Here is a 27,920-nt window from a genome sequence, read left to right as displayed (position 1 = left end):
CGGCGCGGCGCGGCACAGCCCCGGCGGCAGCGGCGGCAGCATGCGGGCGGCGGCCGCGGTACGGCGGGCACCACCTGCTCCGGCGGGACGGGGACGGGGACGGGGACGGGGGGAGGGAAGGAAGGAAGGAAGGCGGGAAGGCTCTTCACGGGCTGGCCGCTGCCCCGGCGGTGCCCGCGGAGAGAGCTTCATCTGTCTGTCCCTAGGACGCGGTGGGCATCCTCATCCTCTGCCTGGCTTCTGCGGCGGCCGCGCTGGACTTCAAGTACCACCACACTGAGGAGCTGGAGGAGTTCCTGAGGGGGGTGCACGCCGCGCACCCCTCCCTCACCCACCTGCACAGCATCGGCCGCTCGGTGCAAGGTAAGCGCGCTGGGACGGGAGGAGAGACGCTTTTTGTTCTAACTAATTCGGGGCAGGTGTGGGTGAAGGTGGCGTTTCGTGGCTGCTTGCTGGCGGCGGGGCTGCTCTAACCAACCTCTGTGAAGTTTCGTGTTCCTCTTGCTTAAGCGTGAATAACACACTCTGGCTGAAGCATCGTGCGTGTCATCAGGGTTAAAGTTCTGCCAACACTTATGTTTCTGAGAATTGGAAACGTCCTGAGTGGCAATTTCAGAAAGAGGGCTGTCTTTATGGAGCGTAGAACGAGTGGGACCCCTTTGCCAAGTGCCCATTCTGGGAAGAACTATAATTAAAGAAGTGTGTTTCCTACTTGTGGTTGTGTTAAAAATACCTCCTGATACAAGCTCCTGTGCTGTAGATGAAGAATAGGATTTCAGTCTCAAATGTTACAGGAGAATGTACTGAAATCAGTAATTACTTTTCTGACCTTATATTGATATTTTAATTTATCCCCCTGTGATTTCTTACCATAAATTTGGGGAGAAGTGGCTAATTTTTCAAAAGAGATTTAAAAGATTAAAGTCCGTATGCAAATAAACACTATTGTACATTTTTTTTAATTCTAAGAAAACAAACAAACAAAAAACCCCCCAAACTGCTTTACTAGATTTCAGTTCAAGAAACTAAATCACTCTAAGAGCTATAAAACAAGATAGAAAATCCATTCTCTAGAAACATCATCTGTTCCTCTAATCCCATTTCGTACCACTGGAAGGAGACATTTGTAGCATCTATTATCAAATCTACACTTGTGATTTAAAAAAATAAAAATCTGTATTCTTCTTGCTAGATGATCATGAGCACATTTTCATGGCTTCTCACTTGTTTTACTATGTATCTCAAAGTAGAAGAGGAATCTTAAAGTTATTTCAACTGTGTTGGTTTTGGTTTCATCAAAGGCAGAATTAGATTGGATTATGTTATTCATCCATGCAAGAGGTTAATTCCTTTAAGTACAGTTCCCTCCAGTGCAAACTAGCAATTATCCACATCCTCATTTTCATACCTTTAGAGAACTTAGCTAACATTGTGATGATAGGAATAGATTATGACTTTTCTGCCAGGAACTCAGCTGGCTTATCTTTGTGCGGGTAGGCAGAAACCTTTCATTCAACCTGGGAGATTGGAACTTTGGCTTTTACATATCTAGATACCTGAAAGCTGATAACGTGAGGTGTTCAACTTGTCTGAGTTCCACCAGCATGAAAACTGGAAAATCATCATCTCTTGGTTGTGATTGAGCAATGCACGGAAACATCATTCAGATTTTGATATATTGCCTTCTGCTTTGCCAGACTCTGAGAATTGTGTGGGCTCTCCTTGTTATTATTCTCAGTGCCACGTAAAGCAGAATGGCAGTGAAAAATGCGTAGTGCTCCTCTAGTCTTTCAGTTTTTTCTAAAAGTTAAGAGATTTCTACCTTTGTTGAGAAATGAGCCTTCAGAGTCATCTGCAATATGGCAGGGGACAGTACTGAATTAGGGTCTAATTTGGGGGGGGGTTTTTGCTCATGCTAAAAGAAAGTTTTATGATAACAGTGGTTATAGAATTCTGGTGAAAATGAAGTTTCAGTTTTGGTCCATGGGTTGAAGTTCTGTTCCTCTATTCTCAGTTAAGCTGCTGCAAGCAAGGCTGTCTGTGCGTGCACACGCCTGTGTGGGTTTACTAGTGTTGTTTTCCTACCAGTTAGCTAAACCATGGTTGCAAAATGTACTTCTTGATGATGAGAAACAAAAATTAATTTAAGTACTATAAAACTGAGATCAATGTGATGTAGTAAGTTGATAGTCCTGATATGAAAATTCTTGGTGATGAATACAATATCCCATGGATCAAAGTAACACCTATAAAGTCAACAGACATTATTTTACTATTATCATGAATGGCTATTGTTGCCATTTTATTTGTTAATCTCTGCCAAATTTTATATAATAATCTAGTATTTTATACTGCCATCTAGACTTGGATTATGAAGAATGTGAAGTAAAGGCTTGACTTCTGGTCAGTGTGTGTAGATTCAGAGCTCTGCAAGGATGTAAAAATCCAGCTCTTAGAAGTTGTGGAGGGTGATAGGGACCTGTGTATTACCACTTCAGAAAGTGATCATATGTAGTTCTTTAAGAGAAGTATCTAGACACTCTTCATGTCAGAAGCCTCACCTGCATCTGAGGCAGATCATAAAGTAATTTAGGTCTGGAGGCTATCTAGTCTGAGCTCCTGTTCAAAGCCAGGCTCACTTGAAAGTTAATTATGGTGCTCAGGGCCCTCTCCACTCTACTTCTGAATATCTGCAAGGGTGGAGGTTCCACAGAGTCTCTAGGTACCTGAGCCACCTTGCAGCCCTTCAGCTGCACAGCTGCAACCCAGCCAGTCTGCAGTCTGTACCTGCATGGGATGATTTTCTTGAGTTGATAATCCATACATGGGGTTCTTTGGTTCCAGGTGCAGGATTTTGCATTTATCTCGGTCAAATTCCATGAGTTTGCTGTCAAGAAATTCCTTCAGTTTACCAGGGGCCCTCTGAATGGCAGCCTTGGCCCTGATGAAGATATTAAACAGCATCAGCCCCAGTACTGACCCTTGAGGATGCTGCTAATAATCTGCTGCCTCTTGAACCACCAGTTGTTCAGTCCAGTCAGCTTCTAGCCTACTTTACTGTAATCTAATCCATAATCCCATAATCCCATATCCATAATCCCAGTTTGTTTACAGAGACACCATGAGGGTGACTGGACACTGGAACAGGCTGCTCAGGGAGCATCCTTAGAGATATTTAACATCTGTCTGAACTCAGTCCTGGGCAGCTGGCTGTAGGTGGCCCTGCTTAAGGAGAGGAGTGGGACCAGGTGACCTCCAGAGGTCCCATGCAATTCCTGAATCTGTGATTCTGTTGAAAGCCTTGCTAAGGTCAAGACTAAAGAAATAGGGTGCTTTGCTCCCTCTCACTGTCAGTCATTTCTGCATAAAACCCAAACAGTCAAATGTGATTTGTTAGGGATAAATCTGAGGTGAGATTTACATAATGTGTTTATTTGATGCATGTAGACTGTAATAGCAGTGTGCACAGCAGAGTGTGTACCAAGATCCTCAATGGAAAACAAATGGAAAGACGCCCAATTTGTTTTGTAGTGGTTTACATCACCATATAGAAATTTTCCCCTGCCAGATTACTAGGAGCACCTCTGCCAAGTTACTGAAAACAATGTGTTCTGGACTGGCAAAGGCCTGTTCAGTCTCCAGATCTGATTTGGAAGCTATGATATTTAGTTATGTATCTCATCTGCTAAGCTGTTATCCTTACATGAGGGGTGAAAGGAGCTTAAAAGATGGAGCTCATTGGCTGACAAAACTGAGTGTTACCTTTTGGTCTAATTTAGTTGGTATCATCACATCCCTCGAGATTTGTAGGTAGTTTGGTCTGTGAGAAACTGATAGTCTTAGCAGAGATGTGTGATGGCTCAAAAAACATCTTAATTCTTTTACATTGTTTCAGGTGTGTTGTTGAATAAAGTTATAAAAGCTTTTTGTCAGGAGTTCAGTTTTCTGGTATATCCAATATCCAACCTCAGAACAGAGTGTTCGCTCTATAGTAATAGAGGAACCTGCAGGGCTGCATCAGTCTGGGATGGGAGAATGGGACCTGGTGTAATCATATTAACCCATCCTGCCTAATGCCACCCCAGTGAGAAACAGACTGACTCTTCAGCAAGCAAATCATAGAGTGCATTACCAAAAGGAAAATAGTCAATGTACGTGTATGATCTGTGGCTTTTCGTTGTTCAAGTTACAGTGCTGTTGTTATTCTTTGAAAAGAAAATGAGGGTGCTGGGAAGCTGACTTAAGGATTCTAACTGAACTGATGACCTCCTTAGGAGGACAAAAACAGCCAGGTATTGGAAGAATAGAGTAACTTCTGTAGTGGATCCACACTCTAAAAAGCCTTTTCAGATACACTCTGGATTGAGATAAAGTGATAGCATGCTAATTACAGCTTGGTTTAGATCTAGGTTTTCTGGAGGCCAGTCTGCATCTTTAGAATTCCAGTCAACTTTGGGACAGTTGTAAACATCCTCAGGTCAGATTCTGCTCACTGAGGGAAAGGTTGTGTATGGTTAAAGTACCCTGTCTTTACTTAATGAAGTTTCAAAGTTGACTTTGTATATTAGTGTCCCTTTGGCAGGTTTCATCACTGGAGAGACAAAAACTAAAAGAAACTGACCAGATTTTGTTCTGGTTCCACTAGAAATTCTCAGAAATACCTTGCAAAAGAGCTGTCCTGAAAGCTTCTTTGGTTGAGAGCTATGTGGCTTAGTCATCCAAATCTGACGCTTAGTGAACACCAATACTCAGTTGCTCTCTCTGTTGCCCTTGGACAGACACATTCTGTCCATTAATCTTAAACACTTGGCTAACTTTGGGGGGAATTTTTTGGTTTTGAAGTAGTGAGTCTTGCTTATTAGCATTTTGCTGTCCCTGCTGTGTGAACAGGAGAGGCTGAAATGTGCAGGGGGTGTGTGTGTGTTTGCTGTGGGGTTTGTAGCTCAGGAGTGCAGGACTGGCCCGTGGCTGCGTGCGTGGGTGGTGCTGTGGGCTGCAGGGAAGGTGTGCTCAGCAGGGCTCCCACAGGCCAGGTTTCCCAGCGATAAGGTGCCTGTTGGAGCACTTTGTCCCCTTCCTGCCTGCATTCATGTGTTTTTCTCCTTGGGAAACAGGAGGGAACGAGCATGCCCAGGTTTCCATCTGATAAGCAGCTGTGACTTTGGCAGTAGGGCGTGCTAGGGATTGGGACTCAGGTAGTGCTGTATGCAACAAGTGCCTGATAAGAGAGTCAGTAGAAAACCTGGGCACTTAACCTGTCCATCATTGCTCACCAGCATCAGTGGAATGTGTGCCCAAGGTGTGCCAGAGGTCAGCTCAGACCTCCTGACCCCTCTGACACTGTGCTGTTGATACCCTCAGGCATTCATGGGTGCCTGATACTTTAGGCATTTATGGTGACCAGGGGAGTGCTGATTTAAGGTTCACTGCACTTCAGTGAAAATATTTAATAATAAAAGGCCAGGTATTGTGTTTGTCTCATCTACACATAAATAGTATGTGTATGTAGCTGGGAACTCATTTTAAGTTATTTATTGTGACACAGTATGGAAGAAGCCTGAGTTACTGCAATGCTACTGTAAAGCGCATTGTAAATTCTATTGAATTTACATTACAGACTTTTATGTTCTGGATGTTTTTACTTTTTTTAAAGTACTAGAAAACAAGTTTTACTGCTGGGGAAAACAAAGCTGAAATACGTTACCCATAAAATGTTTGTTTTATTGTTTCATTGGGAATTATTTTTGGGTTGGCTCAAGGGTTCTGGCAGTGCATAAAAATAGAATGGGAAGGTTTTATACAGCCCACTGTACTTCAAGGTGAATTTCTTGGTGTTACCCATTATTAAATGCTAGTGCCAGTGTTTTTAAAAGTAGGAAGAAAAATGAAAGGTAACAGAGAGAATTCTTTTTGTCTTAAAAATAAACAAATTACCTGGATGAAAAATCCATAGCAAGTGTGTTGTCTTTAAAGACTATATTGCAGTTATTTTTTCTGTGGTTACATTATGCAAGGTATATTTGTGTTGAGGATTGTTACCTTAGGTTTGTTCCATTTGACTGCTGCAGATTACTTTCCTCCTGTCTCCAGTCCTTGATAATGTCTCTTCTTCCTTTCCCTCCTCCTTATCCCCACCCCACAAATTTCCTTACAGGCTTGTCATGCAAGCATGGTGTGTACAGATGATATAAACATCGAGGCTTTTCAAAGTTTGTTTTTAGAAACAAGAATGAATGAGGCATTTTCCACTCTGGGGGCCCCATGATGCAAATAATACTAAAGTTGCTTAGCTCCAGTCCAGAATTCCATGTAAAAATGGGCATTCTAAAACTTACTGTGATAGTTAAATTCTTATCCATGCTTGTGAATTTTTTTGCCTGTTATGGGTCACGTGTTCTTTCATGTCTCTCCTCATAACCATCTTGTTCTTGTCTTTGACAGTATGTGTGCCATATAAATGCATGTTAATAAGATTTTAAGTAGGTTTACATGTTCATTTTAGTATTGCAAAGGTGTTTGGGTTCACAGATGGGCTTGATATTAATAGCCTTATAGTCTTTATTTGCAGCACATAATGTCCCTCACTGTGATGGGAAGGGGAAATAAAACAGGAGGAGTACTGGCTCCTTCGTGGTTTATCTAGTGAAAACTAAATCATGACTTTAAAAACAAGAAATATTAACTTGTATTCTTAAGTCTTCAGCTCCAAACTGAGCTTTGCTCTAAATCATGTGTTTAAATAGAAGTCACCATTACTATATTAGCTTTAGATTTTATTTGTCCTAACTGAAGCTAAAAATTCTTTAAATGCTGAAATATAGATTCATATACATTATCTGACTGCATCCTCTAGCAGTTTGACTGCTGTGGTGAGACTCAAGTAGTTTGTGTGCAATCAGTCCTCCAACAGCCAAGGACTAAGATTTTATCTGATGATAACAGACCTAACTTTTCCTTCCTGTCAGTACAGCTATGCTTTTTATATGGGTCATTTATAAAAAGCATATAGTTTGGTCAGCATCAGATGTTTAAAAGATTGATAAGCTCAGACATTCCTCTTGGAGATGCAGTCACTGACTCTGCATTCCTATTCTCTTGCAGTGAAAGTAAAATTATTTGCTTAAGTTTTCTCTTCTTTACACTTGCTGTGAATTGGTCAATCATTTTTGTCCTGCCTTCTATGATCTCTCCTACTTAAATACACTTCTTTCAGAAAATTTTGGAGGAAAGTTTGTTCATTTGTTTTTTTCCTGTGGAACATGCTGCATCAGAGATTTCTGTCCCAGCTTAAATAAATAAATAAAGTGTGAGGGGAATCTATCCTAGCAACATAGATCAAACATTTCTCATATATAAACTGTTATCTAGTACTGAAGTTTTAATGTTGTAACTTCTAAATGGAAAGATCTGATCTGTTTAGAAAAAGTACAATGTTCACATGAGTAGCATTTATTTAGAATCAGCCTTTTGAGAAAAATCTCTGTTCTCCTGCTTCCTCTCTAGCTTTTGCTTTGCAGTTGTCTGGTTGCAGCATATATGTGTCAGCCTTTTTTTCAGAGCAATAAAAGTCTTAGGGCTGCAACCATCCTGTTTCCCATCAGCAAGACTTTGCAGCTTTCTGTGTTTGTTTAGAGACAGGCAGAATTGACTACTGGATATTGTTACTCACACCAGTGAAGTTAGCAATGCTCTGGAGCTTGTGTAACACAGAATCAGGAAATCCAGCTGGTGGATGCAGTATCCATATCCCTTTCTGGTGTTGAGGAAGTAAATGTGTAAGATATTTTATGTTTGAGGGTTTTGTTTGTTTTAAAACCTAAGTAAGATATAGAACTCAGGGTACTAACAATGGTGCACAATGGACATAAATGAATGGGTTTTGCCCCTCACTTGTTGTAGGATTCTGCATTCTGGAGCATTGTGCATTCATTTTTAGCCCTGTAAATGAAATGTGATCCTAATCACAAGCTTACTTAAAGAACAAAAAACTCTCATCTTGTGTCTGAGTTTTACCCAGATGGTCAATTTGTCTGCATTCTCCTTTTAGCTTGAGAAGAGCTTAGTAACACATCCCTCCTACCCCACTTCAGACAATGAGACTTTTTAGTAGAAAAGTGTTTCTGGTGCCTTTCCATTCACTTCCCACAAAAGAAGAAGAGCAGTGTGCCCTGCATCCCTTCTGCCCAGCCTTTCTGCCTTGGACCTCTGGCTGTGGGTCCTTGAAGGAACCAGTCTTGCTTATTTTCAGGGCTACCTAATTAAAGGTTTGCTGTGTGTAGCTATGGCATATTGTGTTCACATAAGCACATGGAGACCTACTTATGATACATTAATTAATTGTTTGCAAGACTTCTTACAGTGAAGCATTTTGTTCATTAGACAGTCATTCTGCACATGTTTTTGTGTAGAAGAGAGATCTGAATGTGCATGTGATTTCTAAACTTTCTGGAAGTTCTGCTTTTGGATCTTTTTATTAATTAGAAGATTAATTTTAAGAAGTGGACATGGAAAAACATAATGCATTGGACTGGCTGTAGATCTCTTCCCCTCACAGCTGAGAGAGCACCCTCCTTGTAAAACTGTTCACTCTTATAAGCTGTGCAGTGGCTCAAATGGGAGAAAGAGGGTAGAGGATGTTTCTAAGCAGATGATTCTGCAGTTTGATATCTAGGACTTACTTGTTATGGGAAAGGTCAGACCATGGCAGTCAGAGGCAGTTAATTAAATTACTGTAGCTGCTACGTAACGTGCTGAGCTCACAGTGGATCTAGGACAGTTGAGTTACATTTCCTGTTTGTCCCTGGCCAGTGTGTTCTGCATCCATGGCCTTGCAGTTACCTGGGGCGTTTAAACAGAGCTTGAGCACATCTGAAGAAGTAACATTTATCCTAAATCTAAAATAAAAGCAAATTCTGTTCTCAATAAGAAATGTACTCCTACTGTGTCCATTATTCCGTTTTCCAAAGAGCAGCTAGAGAAAATTAGGGGAATAAGGTAGGCACAGATGCCTTCCCTGCTCTGCACTTCAGCAGTGTGCAGGCAGGATGGTTCTGATGAAGCATTTTTCCTGATTGTGGAAAAATAGAGTACAAAGCTTGCTTTGATACACAATTGCATTAGGCTAATCTCAAGAATAAACAAAGACCATCATAATGTGTTTGTTCAAGAGACTAAGGACCAAATTACTCTGCTTGTAGGTGGTAGCACAGCCTGATCCTTGGTTGCTGCCTTGTGTCTTTGTTTCCTTTCCTGAAAGCCGCTTGCTAGTGTTTCTAGAGACATTTGTTACCTGGTTTAGGAGAGAATCTGGAAATGCTGGTCAGACTAATGTAGCTTGTTAACTAAACCAGAAACAGATGATCATGGCACAGACTGGATTAGTTTTTAAAAATTTATCTAGTCTCCATTTTTCCCCCTTTATTGAGTTAAAAGGGTGGGGGGAGCTACTCAGTGTCTGGATTTGTAGGAGTCTGCTTGTCAGTGTTGAGATGTGTATGGTTTTGAGCTTCCTGTTCTTGAGGCAAACACAATGTCTGAGATCTGACAAGGATTTTTATGGGTGTAGCAAGTCTCTTGGTGAGGTACTTCAGTGAACTCAAATCCTCAAAGTGCACCAGTAACTTCTCAGCCACATATGAGCCACAACCTGTAGAGTGCTCCTTCTGTTACCTTCAAGTGGCAGAAATAGTTCTGCATCCTCTGTCTCTGGTGGTCAAAGTGTAGGCTAAACAAAACTATTGAATCTGGATAAATTGCACTTTAAAACAAACAACCCCCTGTCCCTTATGACCAGCTTGTGTTACAAAAATCACTTTATTCATGATGATCCAATGGTACTATTGGTAATATTTATTACTGTCAAATATACAATAGCTTTTCTGAAAATTACTAGATGCATACCAGTTTCATAACTTTCTCAGAATATAACATACACCTTTTTAGAACTAGGTTTAAAAACCCTGTGATGATAGAAACAACAGTTGGTGAAAAGGGAAAAATAATCTATTTGGTTTCTGGGTGTAAATATGAGCCCAGTTAGTGTTAATAGTAAAAAATAGCCTGCTCAGACTTCTCATCTTCTTAGTAAGCAATGCAGAGTAAGGTTAGTATATCTTAATTTAAAACCAGTATTCCCTCTGCGTTTTCTTTGTCTTTTACAAATTTATTTTTATTTCTTGATTTTTTTTTCAAATAACCTGTAAGCTACTATTGTAGAGACTGTGTTCTGCATTGGCAATTTTTCATTTTTGTATAAAGAGTGTGTTCAACTTGATTATGAGAACTGGAAATGGTACAGTGATGACTCACATGTACATAGGAAAGAAAGGGTTGCTGTTCTCATAAGATCCAAGTCTTGTGAAAGTGTCCAAAGCAGCTATGGATCCCAATCAACCAAAGATTTAGTTAAACGTTTAGGAAGATAAGCAAGCATGTGAACCATGAATTGTTTTGACTCCCTTCCCTTCTCAAGTGCTTTGGATACAAATAAACAGTATCTAGTGTTTTTTAGAATCATTTTTATTCCTTGTCATGTTTATTCCTTCAGTGCTGTTTATATGGTGCTGACTCTAATTTAGAGTGACTGGTGTTATCTCTTGGAGTAGATAGGAGCTGATTAAGTAGTGGGAAATTGATATTTCTATTTACTTTTTGCCAAGAGAGAGTGCCTTAAGTCTGTAACAAGGGGTCTGTGGAAGAGGCCAGAAGTATTAAGTTTAGCAGGGGCCCCCACATAGTGACTCAATGGCTGTCAGTGGATATAGCCAGTGACAAATAATAAACCTGTAGCCAAATGTTACCTTGGGTGCTTTTGCCTTTTTTTCTGCTTACTAAGCACCATGCTGAATATTGCCAGACACACCTGGTTGATGTATGTGATTGATCTGTATCTTTATTCTTTAAAATAACTTGAAGACTTATATTTAAAGTGTTCTAGCTCTTCTTGGCATATCAACTTTGTTCATTACTAATGCCAGTGCTACTGCAGGCCAAGTCTTTAGCTAATCCATTCTGTCTCAGTATACCTGAAAGTAAAGAAAAATGCTCACAAAAGACTTTGATGTTCAGTTGTTCTTACAGATGTTTGTCTGATTTCAGCTTCAGGTATGTAGCTTATTTTGGCAGTGTTTTACTCGGTCTGGCTAGATTAAAATCACATATTTGTTCATATTTTTAAGGCAATACTGCTACATCAGTCATTCTGATTAACCATTTCCGGTTATACAAGTAACGTACTGGTACTTCAAATTCTCTTAGAATCTAAATCAAGCCATGTGTGGTTTTGGGCAGTCACCTTGCAGAAGAAAAGTTCCCAAATGGCATTAGATTTTCCATCTTGAATTGGTAATGACAAATCAGAGTGCCTGAGGGCAAGGGTGCTGCTGATGGTAGTTTAGCAAAAGGAATTACTCCTGAAGTCCTTCATTAGCTGTGGTAGTGTTTTGCTGGAAGACAATGTTGCCCTGAGGAGGCTCATCCGCCTGGAGAAGAGAATGCTTAGGGTGGAATCTTGTCACAGAATTCTAGCACTTGAAGGGTGGCTATAAAGAGGATGGATCCTCTCTCTTCTCAAGAAGCCATGTGCAAAGAAGCAAAGGGCACAAGTTGCACTATGAGAGGTTTCATCTCAACAGAAGAAAATTTTGTACAGTGAGAATCCTTCACTGGAATGACTTCCCTAGAAATGAGGTGAAGTCCTTCCCACTGGAGGTTTTAAAGATGCAATTGAACAAAGTGCTAAATAATCTTATCTAGGTTTCCTTTCCCATGTAGGGTTGGTCCAGATGATCTCTTCCTTCTAACCTGGGCTGTTCAATGATTCTGAGATCAGTTCTATGATTTAATTCCGTTGGGACCTTGCATTCTAATGAGAGTTAATCTCTCTTCCCCTCCTCTCTGTCCTGCACCTTTCTAGGTGTGGGCTGCCTCAACACAGAGCAGCATTACAGCAATTCCTGCCCATGAAGCCAGTGTGCAACTCAAGGCCAACCCAGGAGGACTGTAGCCAGTCTATTGCTTTTTCTTGGTCAAAGTGGTCCTCCCTGCAAACTCTAGAATCAGTACTCTAGCCTGACTGCTACTGACAGCGGGTCTGAGCCATTCCCCAGTCATTTCAATTCATTTTCTAGACATAACTTTCTTTGAGATTAGGAGTTTTTCATAAATGAAGCTGTGAAAAACAAAGTGAAGAAAAGCAGAAATAAAATTCAGAACAAAAACAGGGAGCACAATCCAGATTCTAACATCTACACATTGATTTGATTTCTTTCCCAGTAGATCTGGAGGTCAGTTTCAATTCTTCATTTTAATTATCAGGTTTTGTACATCTGTAGAATATGACACTACGTTGTGAACTAGTGGCAATGCTAGAAAACTTTTTAAAAAATTAAAACGGCTTCTCATTCTAGTAGAAGCTGTGTGGTCTGGCTCTGCTCCAATACAAGTCTTGTTACTTGTCCTGAGACACAGAGTTAGAAACACAGGTTTGTCTTCATCACTTGAAATATAGTTCACTAATTAGTTGACGTCAGCTTTGCTTTGGCAATTTGGCAGTGAGAAATGGCTTTTCAAAGCACGAGAGGAAGCTTAGCTGTTCCCTTCAGGTACCAAACCAGAGTTATCTAGGCTTTGCTGATTAAAGGAAACCATCCATATGCTGAATCTTTTTACATGCAGTTAATTACAGCCGTATGGAAAGAAATCTTACATCATCCCTCCCAGATACACTATCCAGTACTGCAGGCTGAGCAGACCCAGGAATGTATTTTAATTGTTAATGGAAGGTTTAGTACTTCTTACAAGCTGGAAATGCCAGGAAATAATTGGTATCTCAGTTCATGGGAGTGTTTATCGTGTGGATGGCCCTCACACAAACTAAACAGTCTGAACACTAATGCAGGAACAACCAATTTGCATCAGTACTTAATGTTAGTCTATACTTAGCTCTTCCTTGTGTTTCCCATGAGTGCAATCCACAGTGAGAGCAGCAGGAACAAGTACTGCTGATGACAAGACACTGGAAGTACTATTTTTTTTAGTTTGGTATCAGAATACGCTATTATTTGTAGAAAATCTTAAGTGATGGAAACATCTAGAGCACTTTATCTCTGCGTGGACTCTTTGCTTGAGTGTGTATGGTGAGCTGCACGTTGTAGGTTTGCAGCAGCCGCCTTTGGGCTGGGCTGTGGCAGAAAGGCTGCAGTCACTGCTGTGAGCAGGTGTGCTCCTCCTGGTGCAGAAGCCCACATGGCAGCTGGCACCAAGGAGGGATGTCTGAACTTGCCTTCCAAAAGAGGGAATGGGAGCTGGGAAGCAGGCCTTAGAGGGCATAAGGGCAAAGAATCATAGGAGCATTCTGGAAGGACTCCTTGGTAATTCATTGCAAGTTGCCCCAGGATACAGCTATAGAGAGAATGACACATTGCAGAGTTGGAAAATTGAGGTTGTTGTCCACACTTGATTATGAATAACAGTTTTTTCACTACCAGGATTGTTTTCAGTTCCAAACATATGCTACTGCAGCAAGATTTGTCATCTGTTTTTGCAGAGCTGCAGGATGGTTGAGATTAGAGGGGCTCTGGAGGTTTTGGAAGGGAGAAGGGCTAGGGTGAGAGATTTGTGTGTTCTCTTTCTTTCATTTTTGAAGAATAATGTGATTAAAAGTTAGTGTCTTTGGGTTCTCCACTCTGCAACTTGTTTAGGCTTACAGAAATCAAACTTTTTTTGAGACAGTGGCTCTACATACAACAAGGCCAAATAACTAGCTTTCTTTCTTACCAAATCAGTTGCCACAAAATTATTTTTAAAAGTATGATTGCTTGCTCACATTGTCCTTTAATGAAAGAGTCAGTAGCATCGTCTCACAGCTTTGTGCATGGCGTGGTTACAGGGGTTGAACCACGTCTTCAAGAGCAGCTGTGAAACCAGGGGATACTGAGATCACTCTTGGTTGAATCTCTCAGCACTGTCTTGCTGCTTCTTGGTCCTAAGACTCTGATTCTGTTAACTGAGAATTTAGTTTGGCAACCACTGTCTTCAGTTTTGCCTCTCTTACAACAGTTTCAGTGCATCATCATCCAGTGTTGCTTTGTCCACTTCAAGTTTTTCTCCCATTCCCAAAGCCATGACCCTTGTGGTAGAGCTGCTGCGAGCCAGTTGCACAGCTGGAAAAGAAAACAAAAATGCTGTGGCATGTGCATGACTACAGTGGTCGTGTCTTTGGGAATGGGAAGCTGATACCTTCCAGAGTTTGTTTTTAGTGCAGATTTGATGACCCACAAAGCCTTAGGAAATAGGGCTTTTTATAGCACTGCATGTAGCAGTTCCTGTGTTCTGTCTGTCCTGCCAGCAGCAGTGGTGGCTGGGCTCCTCTCAGGCAGGCTGTGGGTCCCAACAGGACCTGTGTGGAGCTGGGGGCAGCTGCCACCCTGCAGGGCCTGGGCACTGGCAATCTTTAGCCTGTCACTGCCATTATCAAGTCCAGTTTCATTGCTGCCATCTGCTGAAACGTGAGTTTTCCACCTCACTGAGCAGACTAATGGGAAGCACAGGTTTGCAGATGAGGTCTGAAATGCCACAATATCACTAAAAATAATAACAAAAAATTTCCTCTCCTCACCCTTTCCCCCTGCTTAAATGTGGACTTCCAAAATGTATGTATATTTATTTTGGTGCTTAAAGTTCAGCTTCTTGTGCAGCTTTAGTGGTCCTAACTAATACTCTTTCTGTAGCTATTAATTCTTTCCCTGCTGATGTATTTGAAATATGTTTCTGATACGGTTCTTTCTGGTACCTCCTGTTTTCTGAGTAGTAATGCATGAATATGTTTAGCTTTTTTGTGTTGTCTTTAGTACAAAACCAGATGTTCTGTCTTTGTGATAATGAAAATTTCTGTATATATTTCAGAAAAGCCTTATGATTTAAAATTTGTGGGGGGGAAGAGTGGTGTTATTTGCTAAATTTAATTTGAAAAATGTTTATTACAAAAAAAAGAAGAGCCTTCTTTTCTAGTCCTGGTTAAATGCTTTAGAAATTGCAGGGTTTATTATGTACTTGGGCAGAAGGCAAAACATATTTATTCCTATAACTAATATTGCAAATATTCATAGAATAAAAGAACCCCACAGTCTACTTTGATATGTTATCTCTGTAGGACTGAGTGGGCACCAATGAAATACGAGGATTTGTACAATGGTCTTAATGACCAACTCTTTTTATTCTTCTAAGGCTTGTATAATTTTACACTTGTTTTGAAAAATGTCTTTTCCCCTTCCCCTCTTAAAGGTAGAGACCTGTGGGTTCTTGTTCTGGGAAGGTTTCCAACCCATCATAAGATTGGCATTCCAGAGTTCAAGTATGTTGCTAATATGCATGGGGATGAGGTACGTTTCAATTTTTGCAATGTCATTTATACCAAATACACTGTACCAGAGGTTCAGAGTGAGCTTCTCTCAGGCATGTTCTTTTTATTATTGAGATATTTCATAACTCAAGGAAGACAAAATATGTGTGTATTTATTGAGGAATTTTCAGATAAATAAAGTTCCCTTGTTTTGGTGGAAGGGCCTTAGGAGACCTTACATCATGGTGCAGAGTCCAACAATCCTACACTCAAGACCTCTCTTAAGTAGAGAGCTTTGTCTTCTCCACCTGAGCAAACCCAGAGGCTTTAAGTTTCCCAGCAACGAGTCAGATGCAGTAGTTTGCTTGTACATTGTTATTGCCTAGGCATGAAATATGACGGATAGAACTCTTCAAATACATCCTAAGATTAAACAATAATTGCTGTGAAGCATCAAATTATTTATTGTAGGAAGAAAATTTATCTTGGAAACCTTAAGCTAGGAACAGCTAGATTCACCTGAGATAACACAGTACAAAAGAAAAAGCAATGCCAGAACAATAGACTTGCTCTGGGAAGAATGCCCACTTATTAATGATCAAGGCGAAATTATGATTGTGAGCCTACCTGGTGCACTACTTGAATCTGAATCAGAAAGAATCAAAGCTTTACTGTTCTCTATAGTACTTTTTTGCTTTATATTTCTTTTATTCTTTGCCTTTACCTGATTATATTAGTCATCTGCAAGATAAGTTGAAACTGCACAATATGTGCAGTTTCATGTGAAGGTTAAATAATTTAACAGCAGTAGCAAGGTGTATATGTATATATATGTGCTAGACTGTGAATTGCCAAATTAAGAAAGACGGATGTAGTAGAAGGTGTATCCTGTGCAAAGGGTAACGTGTCAGGAGTTATTGCTGTGTGTGAGCACTTGCACGCCTACGGGCACTTGTGACATTATGTGCCAAGAATTTTCCCCAAGTTAGACTAGTTTCACCTTGTTCAACACTGGCCTTGCTCAAAGTGCTGCTGGGAGTTTGACTGCTTGGGAATTTAACTCTGTGTGGGAGGAGGCTGGTTCGTGGTGTCAGGTGGGTACATGTGTTACTGGGTGCCCAAGGTAGGGTTTGCAGCTCCCGGAGCACACCTGGTGTGGTCACCAAGGTATCCGGGAGCTGAGGCTCCATCCCACGGTCCCTGCAGGCTGCTGGAGGGGATGGCAAACCTCTGACTGCAAATCACCCTGCTTTGGTGGGGAGGAGGTGGAGGGCAGGATATGATCTCATCCAGGATGGGCTGGCTTGCAAATCCAATATTGCTGGACTGCAAAAGGCCACACGTACCGAAGTCCCCACAAGGAAGCACCCCTGTCATTATCACTGCCCAGCTGGATGTGCATAAGGAGCTTTGACCATAGAAACACACATTGTTTGCACATCCACAGAGCTGGGAATTGCTGGGGATTGGCAACTCAGATCACTGCCTAGGATCTGAGTTTTTTATTGACTTCATGAGGAAATTAGGCTAGATTTTCTTTTAAAGTCAGACACAGTGCCAGATGGTGTGAGCAGGGTTGATCCTTGAGCTGCCTGGCTAAGGCGTCCAACATTCCAGTTGTTTGTCAGACCAAGCTCATACCTAGGGAACATTCCAGAAATAGAGCTATTCCTCCTTTTCAGACCCTCATCATGATTTTTGCTATATGTGGTTTTTGGGTACATACAGGTGAAACAAATAAACATACAAACCCAGTGGGTGTTTGGGGCTTTTTTAAATCTGATCATAAATGTATTTCAGATGGCAGGAAATGAATTCCTCATAGAGAAGCATTGGAGAAGTTGAATATTTTTTCCCCATAATCTAAGATTCTGCTGGACTAGTCTCTGGGGATAGATTCAACTACCCCTACAATATATTAGGCAGATAAGCTTTGCATTAATTATAAAACAAGCTTCAACTTGTGTGCCAGAGTCTTTCATAAATTGAAATTGTGGGATTATGGCTTCATTGATCCAGTCAGGCCTTTTGTGCTTCAGTGACGTTTTCCACAAAAGATAAAGAATGAGCAGTTCTGTTCTCAAGTGTTGTTTGGTGAAGCCGCCCTTCCAGCCTGTTATGATCACGCATATGACACTTAACTTTGACTCAGCTGGCCCACTGCTCCAAACACATAAAAGTTGGGGTGGAACCTGAATTACATGTGTGTGGGCTGTTCACACGTGCTGCTGGAAGAAAATCTAGGTTATTTGGAAAGCTGCCCAATAGGGAAGTTCTAATAAAGTAATCTGAGTATGCAATACCATGAGAGGAGTATTTTTTTCAGAACTGAAAAGATTTATTTTTTTAAGCAAGTTTATTTTTCTTGATACTGTAAGACATAACCAGTCAAGACCTAAAAGATTGTAGTTTTGTGTTCACTGTTGCCAGATGGAGTGAACTTTTGCCCCGGATCCACTGAGAGGCAACAAAAAACTTCTCCCATTCTTTATGTTGCCTGCATGAAGCTGGACACCATTTTTAGCAGTACTTTTTGTTTAACCTGAGCCAAATGAAAACTGATTTAAGCTAACTTTAATCAAGATTGTGGTAACTGACTGCACAAAATGCATAAGCCTGTGAAATGTTGTTAAAGTCTGAAGTTGTTAAAGTCTGCAGGGGGAAGGTGAGGGAGAGGGTGCCTGATCTTCTGGGGCAGCTCCATTCTGAATTAGACAGGAGCCTCTCTTGTCCCAGTCTTGTGCTCTTTCTTGAAAGACCTTCTCTTTCCAAGTCATACACCCCTCCCTGGGGAAGAACTCCTTCTGCTTAACACCAACCACAACCAAACCCCCAGATGCTCCTAAGTCACAAATGGAGCAAAACCATTTGGACCCTCTGTGCCGTGACTGGAGTGCATTCTATACAAACAGGATCTAGCTGGAAGGCTCTTCCTGAGCCATGGATATCACTGCAGGGAAAGCCCTTAAGGAAAAGCACATCTGAACAAGCTGTAAACTTCCTGTGTGCTTCTGCTCTCCCCCTTTCATGTGCTGATATATGGCTTTAGCTTTCTGCAGCTGTAGTGTAACTGGGTCATCACAAGATAGACTTTTTCAGGGTGGCACTGCTGATATCAGGCCTTTTCTTTTAAAGTGTCCACTTCTCATCACTTTATTTTCTCAGCATATAAAATAGCAACAATGCAAATAACATTAAATAACACAATTGCTTATTTATAATAAACCATAGTTTATTTATAATAATATAGATAAATTACTTGTATATGTAATATAATAATATAGTAGTATAAAATATTATTAAAAATAGTAGTATTTTTCCTCTTTCACTGTGTGAAACTGAACCTATACTGATAGGTCTGGACTAGCCTATGTGAAAGGATATGTTTACCTGCTGCCTTATCTTGTGAAATAAGTTAAAGCAACTCTACCCCATTTTCCATGTCATCATAGGCACAGTCATATCCACAGTAAGGTTTCCTGAAATATTAGGGCTTAAGTGATTAAGGGCTGGAGTAGATTTATTTGTGATCAATATAATGGAGTCTTAAAAAATCAGCAAACAAAAAGCTAATGAGGCTTGTGCAGAATTTCTTACACTTATTTCTAAAACATTAATGGAAGCTGCATTTACACTGTCAAAATACCACTGTTGAAAAAGAGGCTGTTTTTTTATCATCTGATAAGAAAAAATCACTGCACAAAAAGAATACTGCATGTACTGCACAACTTATAGAATACTTGCATATACTGCTATGAGAATCCTAAGTCCATATTCCCCTGTCCCAGTCCTGTGTGATATGTTATTGAAGTGATATGCAGGGAAACAGCATGTGCTCTAGGAAAAACCCCACTGTTTATAAAAACATTTATTGTATAGTAAACTGTTTTCCACCTAGCTTCAGTATTAGCTGATGTGATGTGAAAAAAGGTCAGAAGCACCAGAAATTTAAAAATTCAAATCAATCAAATCTCAATGCTAACAACAGACTTTGAAAAAAGCTGGATGTTGCTGGTGTCTATTTCAGCACATTTTAACTCTGCCTTGCTGCAGTTACTTTTTCCTTATCTTTCTTCACACTCTTCTGAGTGGGGAAAGAAAAAGCTACCCATGTCTCAGCCAGGTAAATCCTGAAGCTGGTGGAGTTTGTCCAGGTGGTAACAACCTGTGCCAGTTACTGGTTCAGAAGCATTTCCTTCAGTGATAAACCAGAGAGCTGCACTTCCTGTCACGCATGTGGTGTTTCTCAGATGGCCACAGAGATTGCTGCTGCAGAAATGAAGGGACGTGTGCCAAACTTGGCACAAGCCAGTGGTGTGTTTTAGCCAAGAAGGGCAGCCCCAGTGGGGTGTGTCCCAGCAGTGCATGATAATTAGTGCAGTACAAGTGTTAAAAATAAATAACATCCTGCAAGTGTAGCATTTCAGTGGGAAGCCAGGCTGGCCTGCTGCTCTCACAGAGCTTCCTTAGGTGGGGTTGTTGTGGCTGGTATGCTGAGCCTGGCCTGTGGAGCAGCCAGGGCTGGAGCAGGGAGCCAGGCAAGGCTGTGCTGCCCTGGAACAGGTCCTGCCTGACTGTTTGCATCTTTCTTTCAACATCGTTCAGCTTAAAAACCAGGCCATGTTTAAGGAAAGAATTTTAATAATAAAAATGGGCAGAGTCCATCCACCCATAGTCCCCTGGTATTAGGTCTCTGTCGTGTGGTAAGAGCACTGCTCTAAACCCAGGGCTGCTGCAGTGAAGTGTTACAGCACAGGTGCAATTGCTCCTCACCTTAATCTCCTGACTGGTTGCTGCTCAGGCCTCTTGAGTAATCCTGTGGCGCTGAGCAGGGTGCTGACACAGCCCTGCCAGCAGGCAGTCAGGGAGTTTAAAGGATTTGTGTACAGAAGCAGCAGTTGCACCCTTTTCTGCAGCATTGATCCATGTCCTGACACACGCACGCTTCTTCATTCGAGGCTTCCCTGAGGATCACTGGAAGCCTTTCCTGCTGACTTTCTCCCTTTGGGGCACAGGAGGAAGCTGACAGCTGAAAGTGCACAGAGAAACTCCATGTCTAATTGTATCCCTGAGGTGGGAGAAAGGGATTTCCTTTGCTTTTCTGTTGCCCTTCCTGTGAAACACAGTAGCACAATCTTCTTTGGCATCTCATCTCCCCTGGGATACTGCAATCAAAGCTAAATGTCCATGTCCTCTCAAAGCCCAGAACACATTCATGCTGTCCCCTGCTCTTCTCTCTTTCTTCATATTAAACCTGAGGCTGGTAAAGGTGTCGGTCCAGTAAGGTTACTGTCAGCAGCCTACCTTCAGTGTGTCTAGATCCTTTATTTGAAGCTCTAAAGTAAAACTAAGTGACTCATAACTCTTATCCAGAGACACTCCTGACCTCTCTGTAGCAACAGGGTAAAGCTGGACTGAGCAGCAGATGCTTTCCAAGGGTTGATCAAAACTCGACCTTGAACTTGAACTTTCCCAGAAACAAAAATTTTCCCTCAGATGCTTCCAGATGTGCTTTCCCAAGCAATGCAGGGTGCTCTGGACCAAAACAAAACCACCCCTCTGTTACCACACCAAAACAGTGGTAATAAGTATATTCTTCTCTCACAGTGTAATCACCCAAGTGCCAGCACTTTTATGATAATCTGAACTGCCTAATGTCCTGAGTACAAAAGCAGCTACACCAGGAATCCTATAAAATAGTTGGTAAAACATTGTACATGTAAGTAAATCTGGGATTAACTTTTAATTGCAAATAATATAATCTGTGAAAATCTGGTCATCTTTCATTCTTTGTAAACGTTGTTCTTTTCCACCACATTCTTTTGTTCCTTTTCTTTTCTCCCCTTTCTGCTCCTGCTTCTCTACCCTTTCTTTTTGGGACTTATTTTGGTCAGGCACTGAAGAGCAGTACAGCAGGAGAAGAGCACTTTCCCAGGTTCCCAGGCAGCAGTCCAGTCTTGTCTCTGTGGTAGAGCTGTTCTTGCTGATTCTGAGTCTGGTAACTTCATCTCTCATGCCCAGGGCCATGAGTTGGCTGATTGCTCTCCTCTCCTCTCCTGTCCTCTCCTCTCCTTTCTTCCCCCACCCTTATAATGTTCCCAAGATGTCTATCACCCTTTTCAAGAGCTGCCTGTACAAGACAGGTTCTGTTGCATCCCTTCTTGGATTTCACAGAGGGTATTTATCAAACCTGCAGAGCAGTCTGTTTTCACATACTCAGGTGCTGGTTTAGATCCTGTTGTGATATACCAGGCTTTGTTCTCTGAGATAAAGTAGAGATAGGTTATCTCTAGAACTCATCTACTTGCAAGTCTTGGTTGTTCCCTTTCCAGACAGGGTTTAGGAAGCCTAAAGCACCCTTGAGGCATGGGTCACAGTGCTGTGGAAAGTGCCCCTGGAAAGTAAGGCTCAGTGAACACTAGCAGTGGTTTCTGGGGTACAATAGAATTGTCCTTAACTCTTGACACTATTTTGCCTAAAATCTGATAGACTAAAGGGAGTTGTCAGCTTTCATGACTTACACAAACTTACATGAACAAAAATGTTTAGCTTTTTCTCTGCAACTACCTCTCCTTGATCCAAAGTCTGTATCCAAATGTCTTTCCATGTCCTTTTCTAAGGATTTTTTTGATTTCCTCAATGCGCATGCTCATGACATTAAAATAAAGCAATGTAACAGAAGTATCTACGTGGCCTCTTTGATCTTGTATTAATATTGACTTCCATAAAAGAGGATCAACAAGAAAAAATCCTGCTCTGTGGCATCCTGGAAGACGTGGCAGACTTGTCCTCCCTTCCTTCTGAAGCTCCACTGCCAGGTGGTGCCACACAGTGCTGGCACTCGTGTGTGGGGCCACAGCACAGAGGTGGGACCCTGCAGTGGGACTGAGAAAATGCAGAGGAGTGTTCCCAAGCCCACATGATGTTTATCAGGCAGCTTCAGTTTTTGTTATAGCTGTTCCTTATCCATGCAAGATTTTAGCAGTGTATCTGACACAGTCAGCTTCCCATTATACAAAAAGGTCTGGTTGATCTGGATTTAAAACCCTTGTGAAAACCCTCCAGTGATTCCTTTAATCTATTCAGTTGCTTTAAATATATTTAGGGGAGAGCATAAAACAAAGTAATGTGGATCAGTGTGCTCTCATATGCTTTGTATGTCTGTGTAGTCCAAAAGAAAAACCTGGAAGTTCAAGGCAGTAGATATTTATTTATTTTCTTCTTCCATATCAGACTTAAAGTAAATTTTGTGCTTCTTTACACAGACTGTTGGGAGAGAAATCCTGCTCCATTTGATAGATTTCCTGGTGACCAGCTATGGACGTGACCCAGTTATTACCCGCTTGCTCAATAATACCCGGATTCATATCATGCCAACCATGAATCCAGATGGATTTGAAGCTACAAAAGTGCCTGATTGTTATTACACACCAGGAAGGTAAGGGTGGCTTAGGAGGGTGGGAGAGGTAAAATAAATGGGTGGGGAGTAATAATTGCAGCTAGCCAGAAGACTGAATCACACTTGGTAGAGAGCAGAGTCTACAGGATGTGCTAGGGCTAATTTTTGCCTGTGCCCTTCTGAAGACACATTGTTATGGCATAGAGTTTCTGGAAGATTGAGTCAGACTGGTGTTTATATGTGGTGGAGCCAGAAAAAAATTGGTCAGAATTGGTGTAATGACCTCACCTTTTAGGCAGGAGACCCAGATTGCAAATACAAGCACAGTTCCCCATTCTGTAGCACCTTTAGAGTGCTACAAGAAAAGAAGGAAAATTCCACCCACAGGGATCTGTTTCAATTGGAGAATTCTGTAACCCTTCTTAATGAGAAAAGGTGTGTCTAAGCTTGTTGAATGGACTTTAGCCATGTGTTTAAAAATAATGTTGAATGTGGATTTAGTAAGAAGGAGGAGTTACACAAGCAGAGCTGGCTATAATAGGTTCTGATGGTAGGGAAGAAAACCTACACAGATGCAATTGACATTGCATCCTGTGCTGCTTTTGCATTCTTCATTGTGACTATTGCAGAGACCAAAAAGGGGATGAAAAGCTTAACAAGCTAGAAGAGGGAAAGAGACAGTGAGAGAATGGGAATAAACGCCCAAAGGACAGATTTGGAATGTGCAGAAAAAGCAAACCCATGAGCTGGAAGTTCTCTTGGATCACTGGCCTTGGCAACACCAGAAACAAGTGAAAAGAAAGTTTGGTAGTTTAGTTCTTCTTTAGGTGACCAGTATAGGCCCTCCTTTTTATTAAGAAAAAATGTATTCCTCGGCAAATAGATGGGACTTGTATGGAGGCGGGTATTTTTTATCCCCTCACTGTCAAATAGACAGAGTTTAACAGACTGAGCTCAAAAATTATCACGGTCAACAGTGAATACCCTCTTCATTCCTGTGCTGACCTAACTGAGAGAAAAAGCAAGAGAGTGTTTGAACAGGCTGGGCATTAAGGTTCAGGGAGAATAAATGCATCCTGTGTCCAACTCCATTTTTTTCTGTCTGTTGAGAGTGAGAACAGCCCAAGGGATACGGCCATTCAATAGTTACCTTGGGCCTCTATACAAGCAGGAAAAACACATACAGGAAGAGGACAAAGTCCTTCTGATCTGGCTCTGGTTTTTCTAATTCAGTTATGAGTAGGTGTGCATTCTGTGTGCAAGTTAAATATTCTCTGTTTCCATTTAGAAATGTTTTATTGTGGCCTATGAAAATTCCAGTGCTGCCAGAAAGCAAACTGGACTCCACCACTGTAACGCTTGAGAAATAAAAAATGGTCATCTTCCCTGTTCCCTGAAAATACTAGCACACCACAGCCCTGGAGAAGTGGGAGGCTGGTGATGTGGGAGCATCCACAGGCAAAACAGTAATGGGAATGTGTTCTCTCTTTCTAAGGTACAACGGGAATGGAGAAGATCTGAACAGAAATTTTCCCGATGCCTTTGAGGACAACAGGGCCAGCATTCAGCCAGAGACTCAGGCAGTAATGGACTGGATCAAAAGTGAAACGTTTGTTCTCTCAGCAAACCTGCATGGGGGTGCCCTGGTTGCCAGTTACACCTTTGATAATGGTAACCCAGGTAAGCTGCTGGCAAACTCTGTTCTCCCACAACTGACTGGGTTTAGGAACATTGGCTGTACCGAAGCAAAATTTATAAGGATTCCTGCAAAGTTCCTCTAGCTTTTGAGCTGGTATGGGCAGAATTTTATAAACCCCATCAAAATTCACTGCCTAATATGGCCTTTTGGGAGATGTTTATCCTGCATGTAAGCCAACACTGTGTGTTTCACCAGTAATGAGAGTTGCACAATGGCTGTCTTCACTCTGCAGTTACCGGCTCTTTGAAAGGCTATAGCAGATCTCCAGATGATGATGTCTTTATTCACCTGGCAAAAACCTATTCTTCCAACCATGCCAGCATGTACAAAGGGACGGGCTGTGACAGCAGGCAAACCTTCCCAGAAGGCATTACCAACGGGTACTCTTGGTACCAGCTGGAAGGTAAGAATGGCACTGATATTTCGTTCAGCTGCTCCTGGTAAGGTGTTTTCTCACTTTCCCCTGCCATCTCTGATGGTGAAAGGGCAGTGATGTTAGTCAGAGTAGAGGGCTGATGAGGGAAGCAATTCAACTCATTCATGCAGATTCTGTGAGTAGGACCTGGATGTTTTCAGACTCCTCCAGCCAGCAATTCCACAAGTGAATGAGGCAGGCACTGCTGTTTGCCTGCTTCTGTGCCCTTGCTTAAGGCCTGCAGTAGCTGTATACATTACATACACGTGCACACTCTGCTTGGCATCAAGATCTTTCAGAAAGAAAACCATTAATATGTTGTCAATTTTTCAATGTTTAATTACGGAAATAAAAGTTTTCTTTATTGTTTATGTGTAGCCAGATAGAATATGGGGCTTGTGCACTGTGTATGTTGTTTTCATTGTATTAAAAGACTTAAAAGGGTCTTGGAATGGCTTTGGCCGTGGCAAATCCTATGCCAGCCTAACTGTCCCTTTTTAGATGGAAAAGCTTGAATGAAGTCAAAGACCCATCCTTTCTCAGCCACAATCATCATCATTTCCAAAATGAAGTATGTTTTAGAAAACAACACTCTATGAGTAACTAGAGTTAATAATTAAGTTGGTTTTTCACAGGAGGCAGTAAATACAAGTGTGGCATTGAGGCAAAATTTATCTGAATTACTTTTCTTACAGGTATGATGCAAGTACCAACATTTTAACTTTCCTATTTGTATTTTAATTTGACCTTAGTGTTTCTTTGCAGCTGAAAACACTTTTATTTCACTTTTAAGGTGGAATGCAAGATTACAACTATGTCTGGGGACAGTGTTTTGAAATTACACTGGAGCTGTCATGCTGTAAATATCCTCCGGAAGACCAGCTGGGAAAGTTCTGGAGAGACAACAAAGTTGCTCTGATTGAATATATCAAACAAGTGCACCTAGGTGGGTATGGGAGTGGGGGCAGAGAGAAAACTGGGGCCACCTTAGAGGGAGCTCCTCAGCAGCTGGGGCAGTGTCACAGCTCACAGGGGACAGATCTGGTGGTAACTTGGGAGCTTCTGAACAGGAAGTGCTACAAAGCCAGGGTGGGTGAGGCAGGAGAACTTACAAGTGTGTCAGGTGAGGGGATACTGCAGTGTGCAAGGGGTTAAAATGCGCTGGGGCAGGAGCAGGGGGCTGGCCCTGGGGGCTGTCTGACCATGCACTCCCCCCTCCCCTCTATTCCTGAGCAGCCTTGGGATAATAATAATTTCAGAGGTCTCTAAGTGTATGTGTGCCTCAGCACTCGTGCCATGGGTCTTTGCTGCTTGGATTTTGTAAACTTGAAAGGCTTCTCTAGGTGTGATCCAACTTCACATTTGGAAGAGAACTGCTTAGTGAAGCTGTGGTGCTTTACAATGAGTTGAAGGGTTTGCACAAACCTGTTGCTTATCTTGCATTTTGTTACCCTAAATATCTAACTGCTATTTTATCTCTGCCTGTGTTGCCTTGAAGATGGTGTGTGGGAATTAAGGGAAACTACTTCATAAGCAGACATTGTTGGTATTCTGCCTTTGGGAAATACTAGACAAGAGGTTGACTTATTTTAAATCACAAAAAAGAAGGGGGGATGGGTGTGTGGGGTGTATGTGTGTGTGCGCGCAAAAATTGCCAAACCTGTAGCGAAGATTGAAGCCCTTCAGTAAAGGACACACAGTGTGTATGATACCTTCAGCAAATGAGATTTGGAATATTAGGAGATTACAATGCTGCTTTCTAACTTAACATGGGGGTAAACTATTAACAACAACAGCCAAGGATTTTCTGGTTTAATTCCCTCGAGCAAGGCCGAAGTGACCAGTGCTAATACCAGATGTGCTGAAAAGTGGTGAAATAGCCTTTGAGGGCATCCAGCAACAGAACAGTCTGCCTTTCTCAGAGAAGGAGGCTCACCAGTTACACCTCCTCTCCCTTTTTCATAGGTGTCAAAGGCCAAGTTACTGATAAGAATGGGAATCCTATTCCCAACGCCATCGTGGAAGCCAAAGGAAGGCCACATGTCTGCCCCTACAGAACAAATCAACACGGGGAGTACTTCCTTCTCCTTTTGCCTGGGACATATGTGATCAATGTGAGTACATATGTGATCAATGTGACTATGCAGCCTTACTGAAGTATTGTTTCCAATTGCATTGAGGTCCTGAGCACAGTGAGACTGCAGCCTTAGAGGTGGGTGAGCTGAGCTGCTCAAGTCATAGATAGGAGGTGTAAAGACTCTTTAGCAGACTTTTTAAAAAAAATGTATTTAAATATTAGTCAGCAGAAGGGGAGTTGTTTGGTACAGTCCTCAGTGTCCAGAGCTAAGCACTCCTTGGACCTTGGTGGTGGAGCCAGCTGGGATGAGTCTGGAGCATGGCAACAGGAGCTTGAGGTGTTTGCAACAAACCAGGAGCCTTGCAGGGTGAGAGGGTGGAGCCTGGGACCTGCAGCAGGGGCTGACACCACCGTGGGTGACTGTCACTTCCTTGTGCCAAAATGGTTTCCCTGTGGAAGTCCAAACATCCATGCCCTGTAGGCTTTGCCTGCTGCCAAAGGCTTATGCTTAAGCATCACTGCAGGATTCTGACTCTTGTACAGCAATAGTCTTACTGCTATAACATGAAAACTTTATTTTTCCCAGTCCACATTCTCAATGTATCTTTAGAATATTTTGCCCTGTACATTTAAAGTGTAAATATTAATTGTTTCACACTTGAATTCAATGTTTCAAACCAAGGAAGAACTCTTGTGTTTGCTCCTAGGCTACTGTACCAGGATTTAAATCCATGCTGAAGACAGTGGAAATACCTGATAACACTGGAAACTTCAGTGCTGTGAAACAGGATTTCTCTTTCCCAGAGGTCTCAGATAAGATCAGCTCAAAAGTTGCTTCATGTCCCAAAACTCCCCTCTACCAAGAGCTCACACGGGCTTCAGCTGCAGTAAAACCAACAGTACATCTCTTGGTTTTAATGACCGTTGTGCTTGCAATTTTCAAATAAAGTCAGGAATGGCAAAGGCAAAATCTTCCTGCACAAATGTGGC

At 41.8% G+C, this 27,920-nt stretch overlaps 1 protein-coding gene across 1 annotated transcript; it reads left to right on the top strand.

Annotated features, from left to right (window-relative positions):
• The first annotated feature begins 33 nt into the window (after window positions 1-33).
• On the top strand, window positions 34-27,920 carry CPM (carboxypeptidase M). Its single transcript, XM_054278041.1, has 9 exons — window positions 34-58; window positions 207-363; window positions 15,283-15,380; window positions 22,606-22,778; window positions 24,235-24,419; window positions 24,671-24,841; window positions 25,647-25,799; window positions 26,819-26,967; window positions 27,638-27,920. The coding sequence occupies exons 1-9, from the start codon at window positions 41-43 to the stop codon at window positions 27,875-27,877; spliced, it is 1,344 nt and encodes a 447-aa protein (XP_054134016.1). The 5' UTR covers window positions 34-40; the 3' UTR covers window positions 27,878-27,920.

This window comes from Melozone crissalis, unplaced genomic scaffold, assembly GCF_028551555.1.
Source record: "Melozone crissalis strain CALT ecotype California unplaced genomic scaffold, PUWL_Pcris_2 ptg000004l_1, whole genome shotgun sequence".
NCBI lineage: Eukaryota > Metazoa > Chordata > Aves > Passeriformes > Passerellidae > Melozone > Melozone crissalis.
The sequence above is the reverse complement of the archived record's forward strand: the minus strand, read 5'-3'. Positions and strand labels throughout refer to the sequence as shown.

What these genes read in the sequence shown, in the direction of transcription:
- CPM (XM_054278041.1), top strand. An exon ending in TGTTATTACACACCAGGAAG is followed by an intron (nt 22,779 to 24,234) that starts GTAAGGGTGGCT and finishes TCTCTTTCTAAG; the next exon opens with GTACAACGGGAATGGAGAAG. An exon ending in CTCTTGGTACCAGCTGGAAG is followed by an intron (nt 24,842 to 25,646) that starts GTAAGAATGGCA and finishes TTCACTTTTAAG; the next exon opens with GTGGAATGCAAGATTACAAC.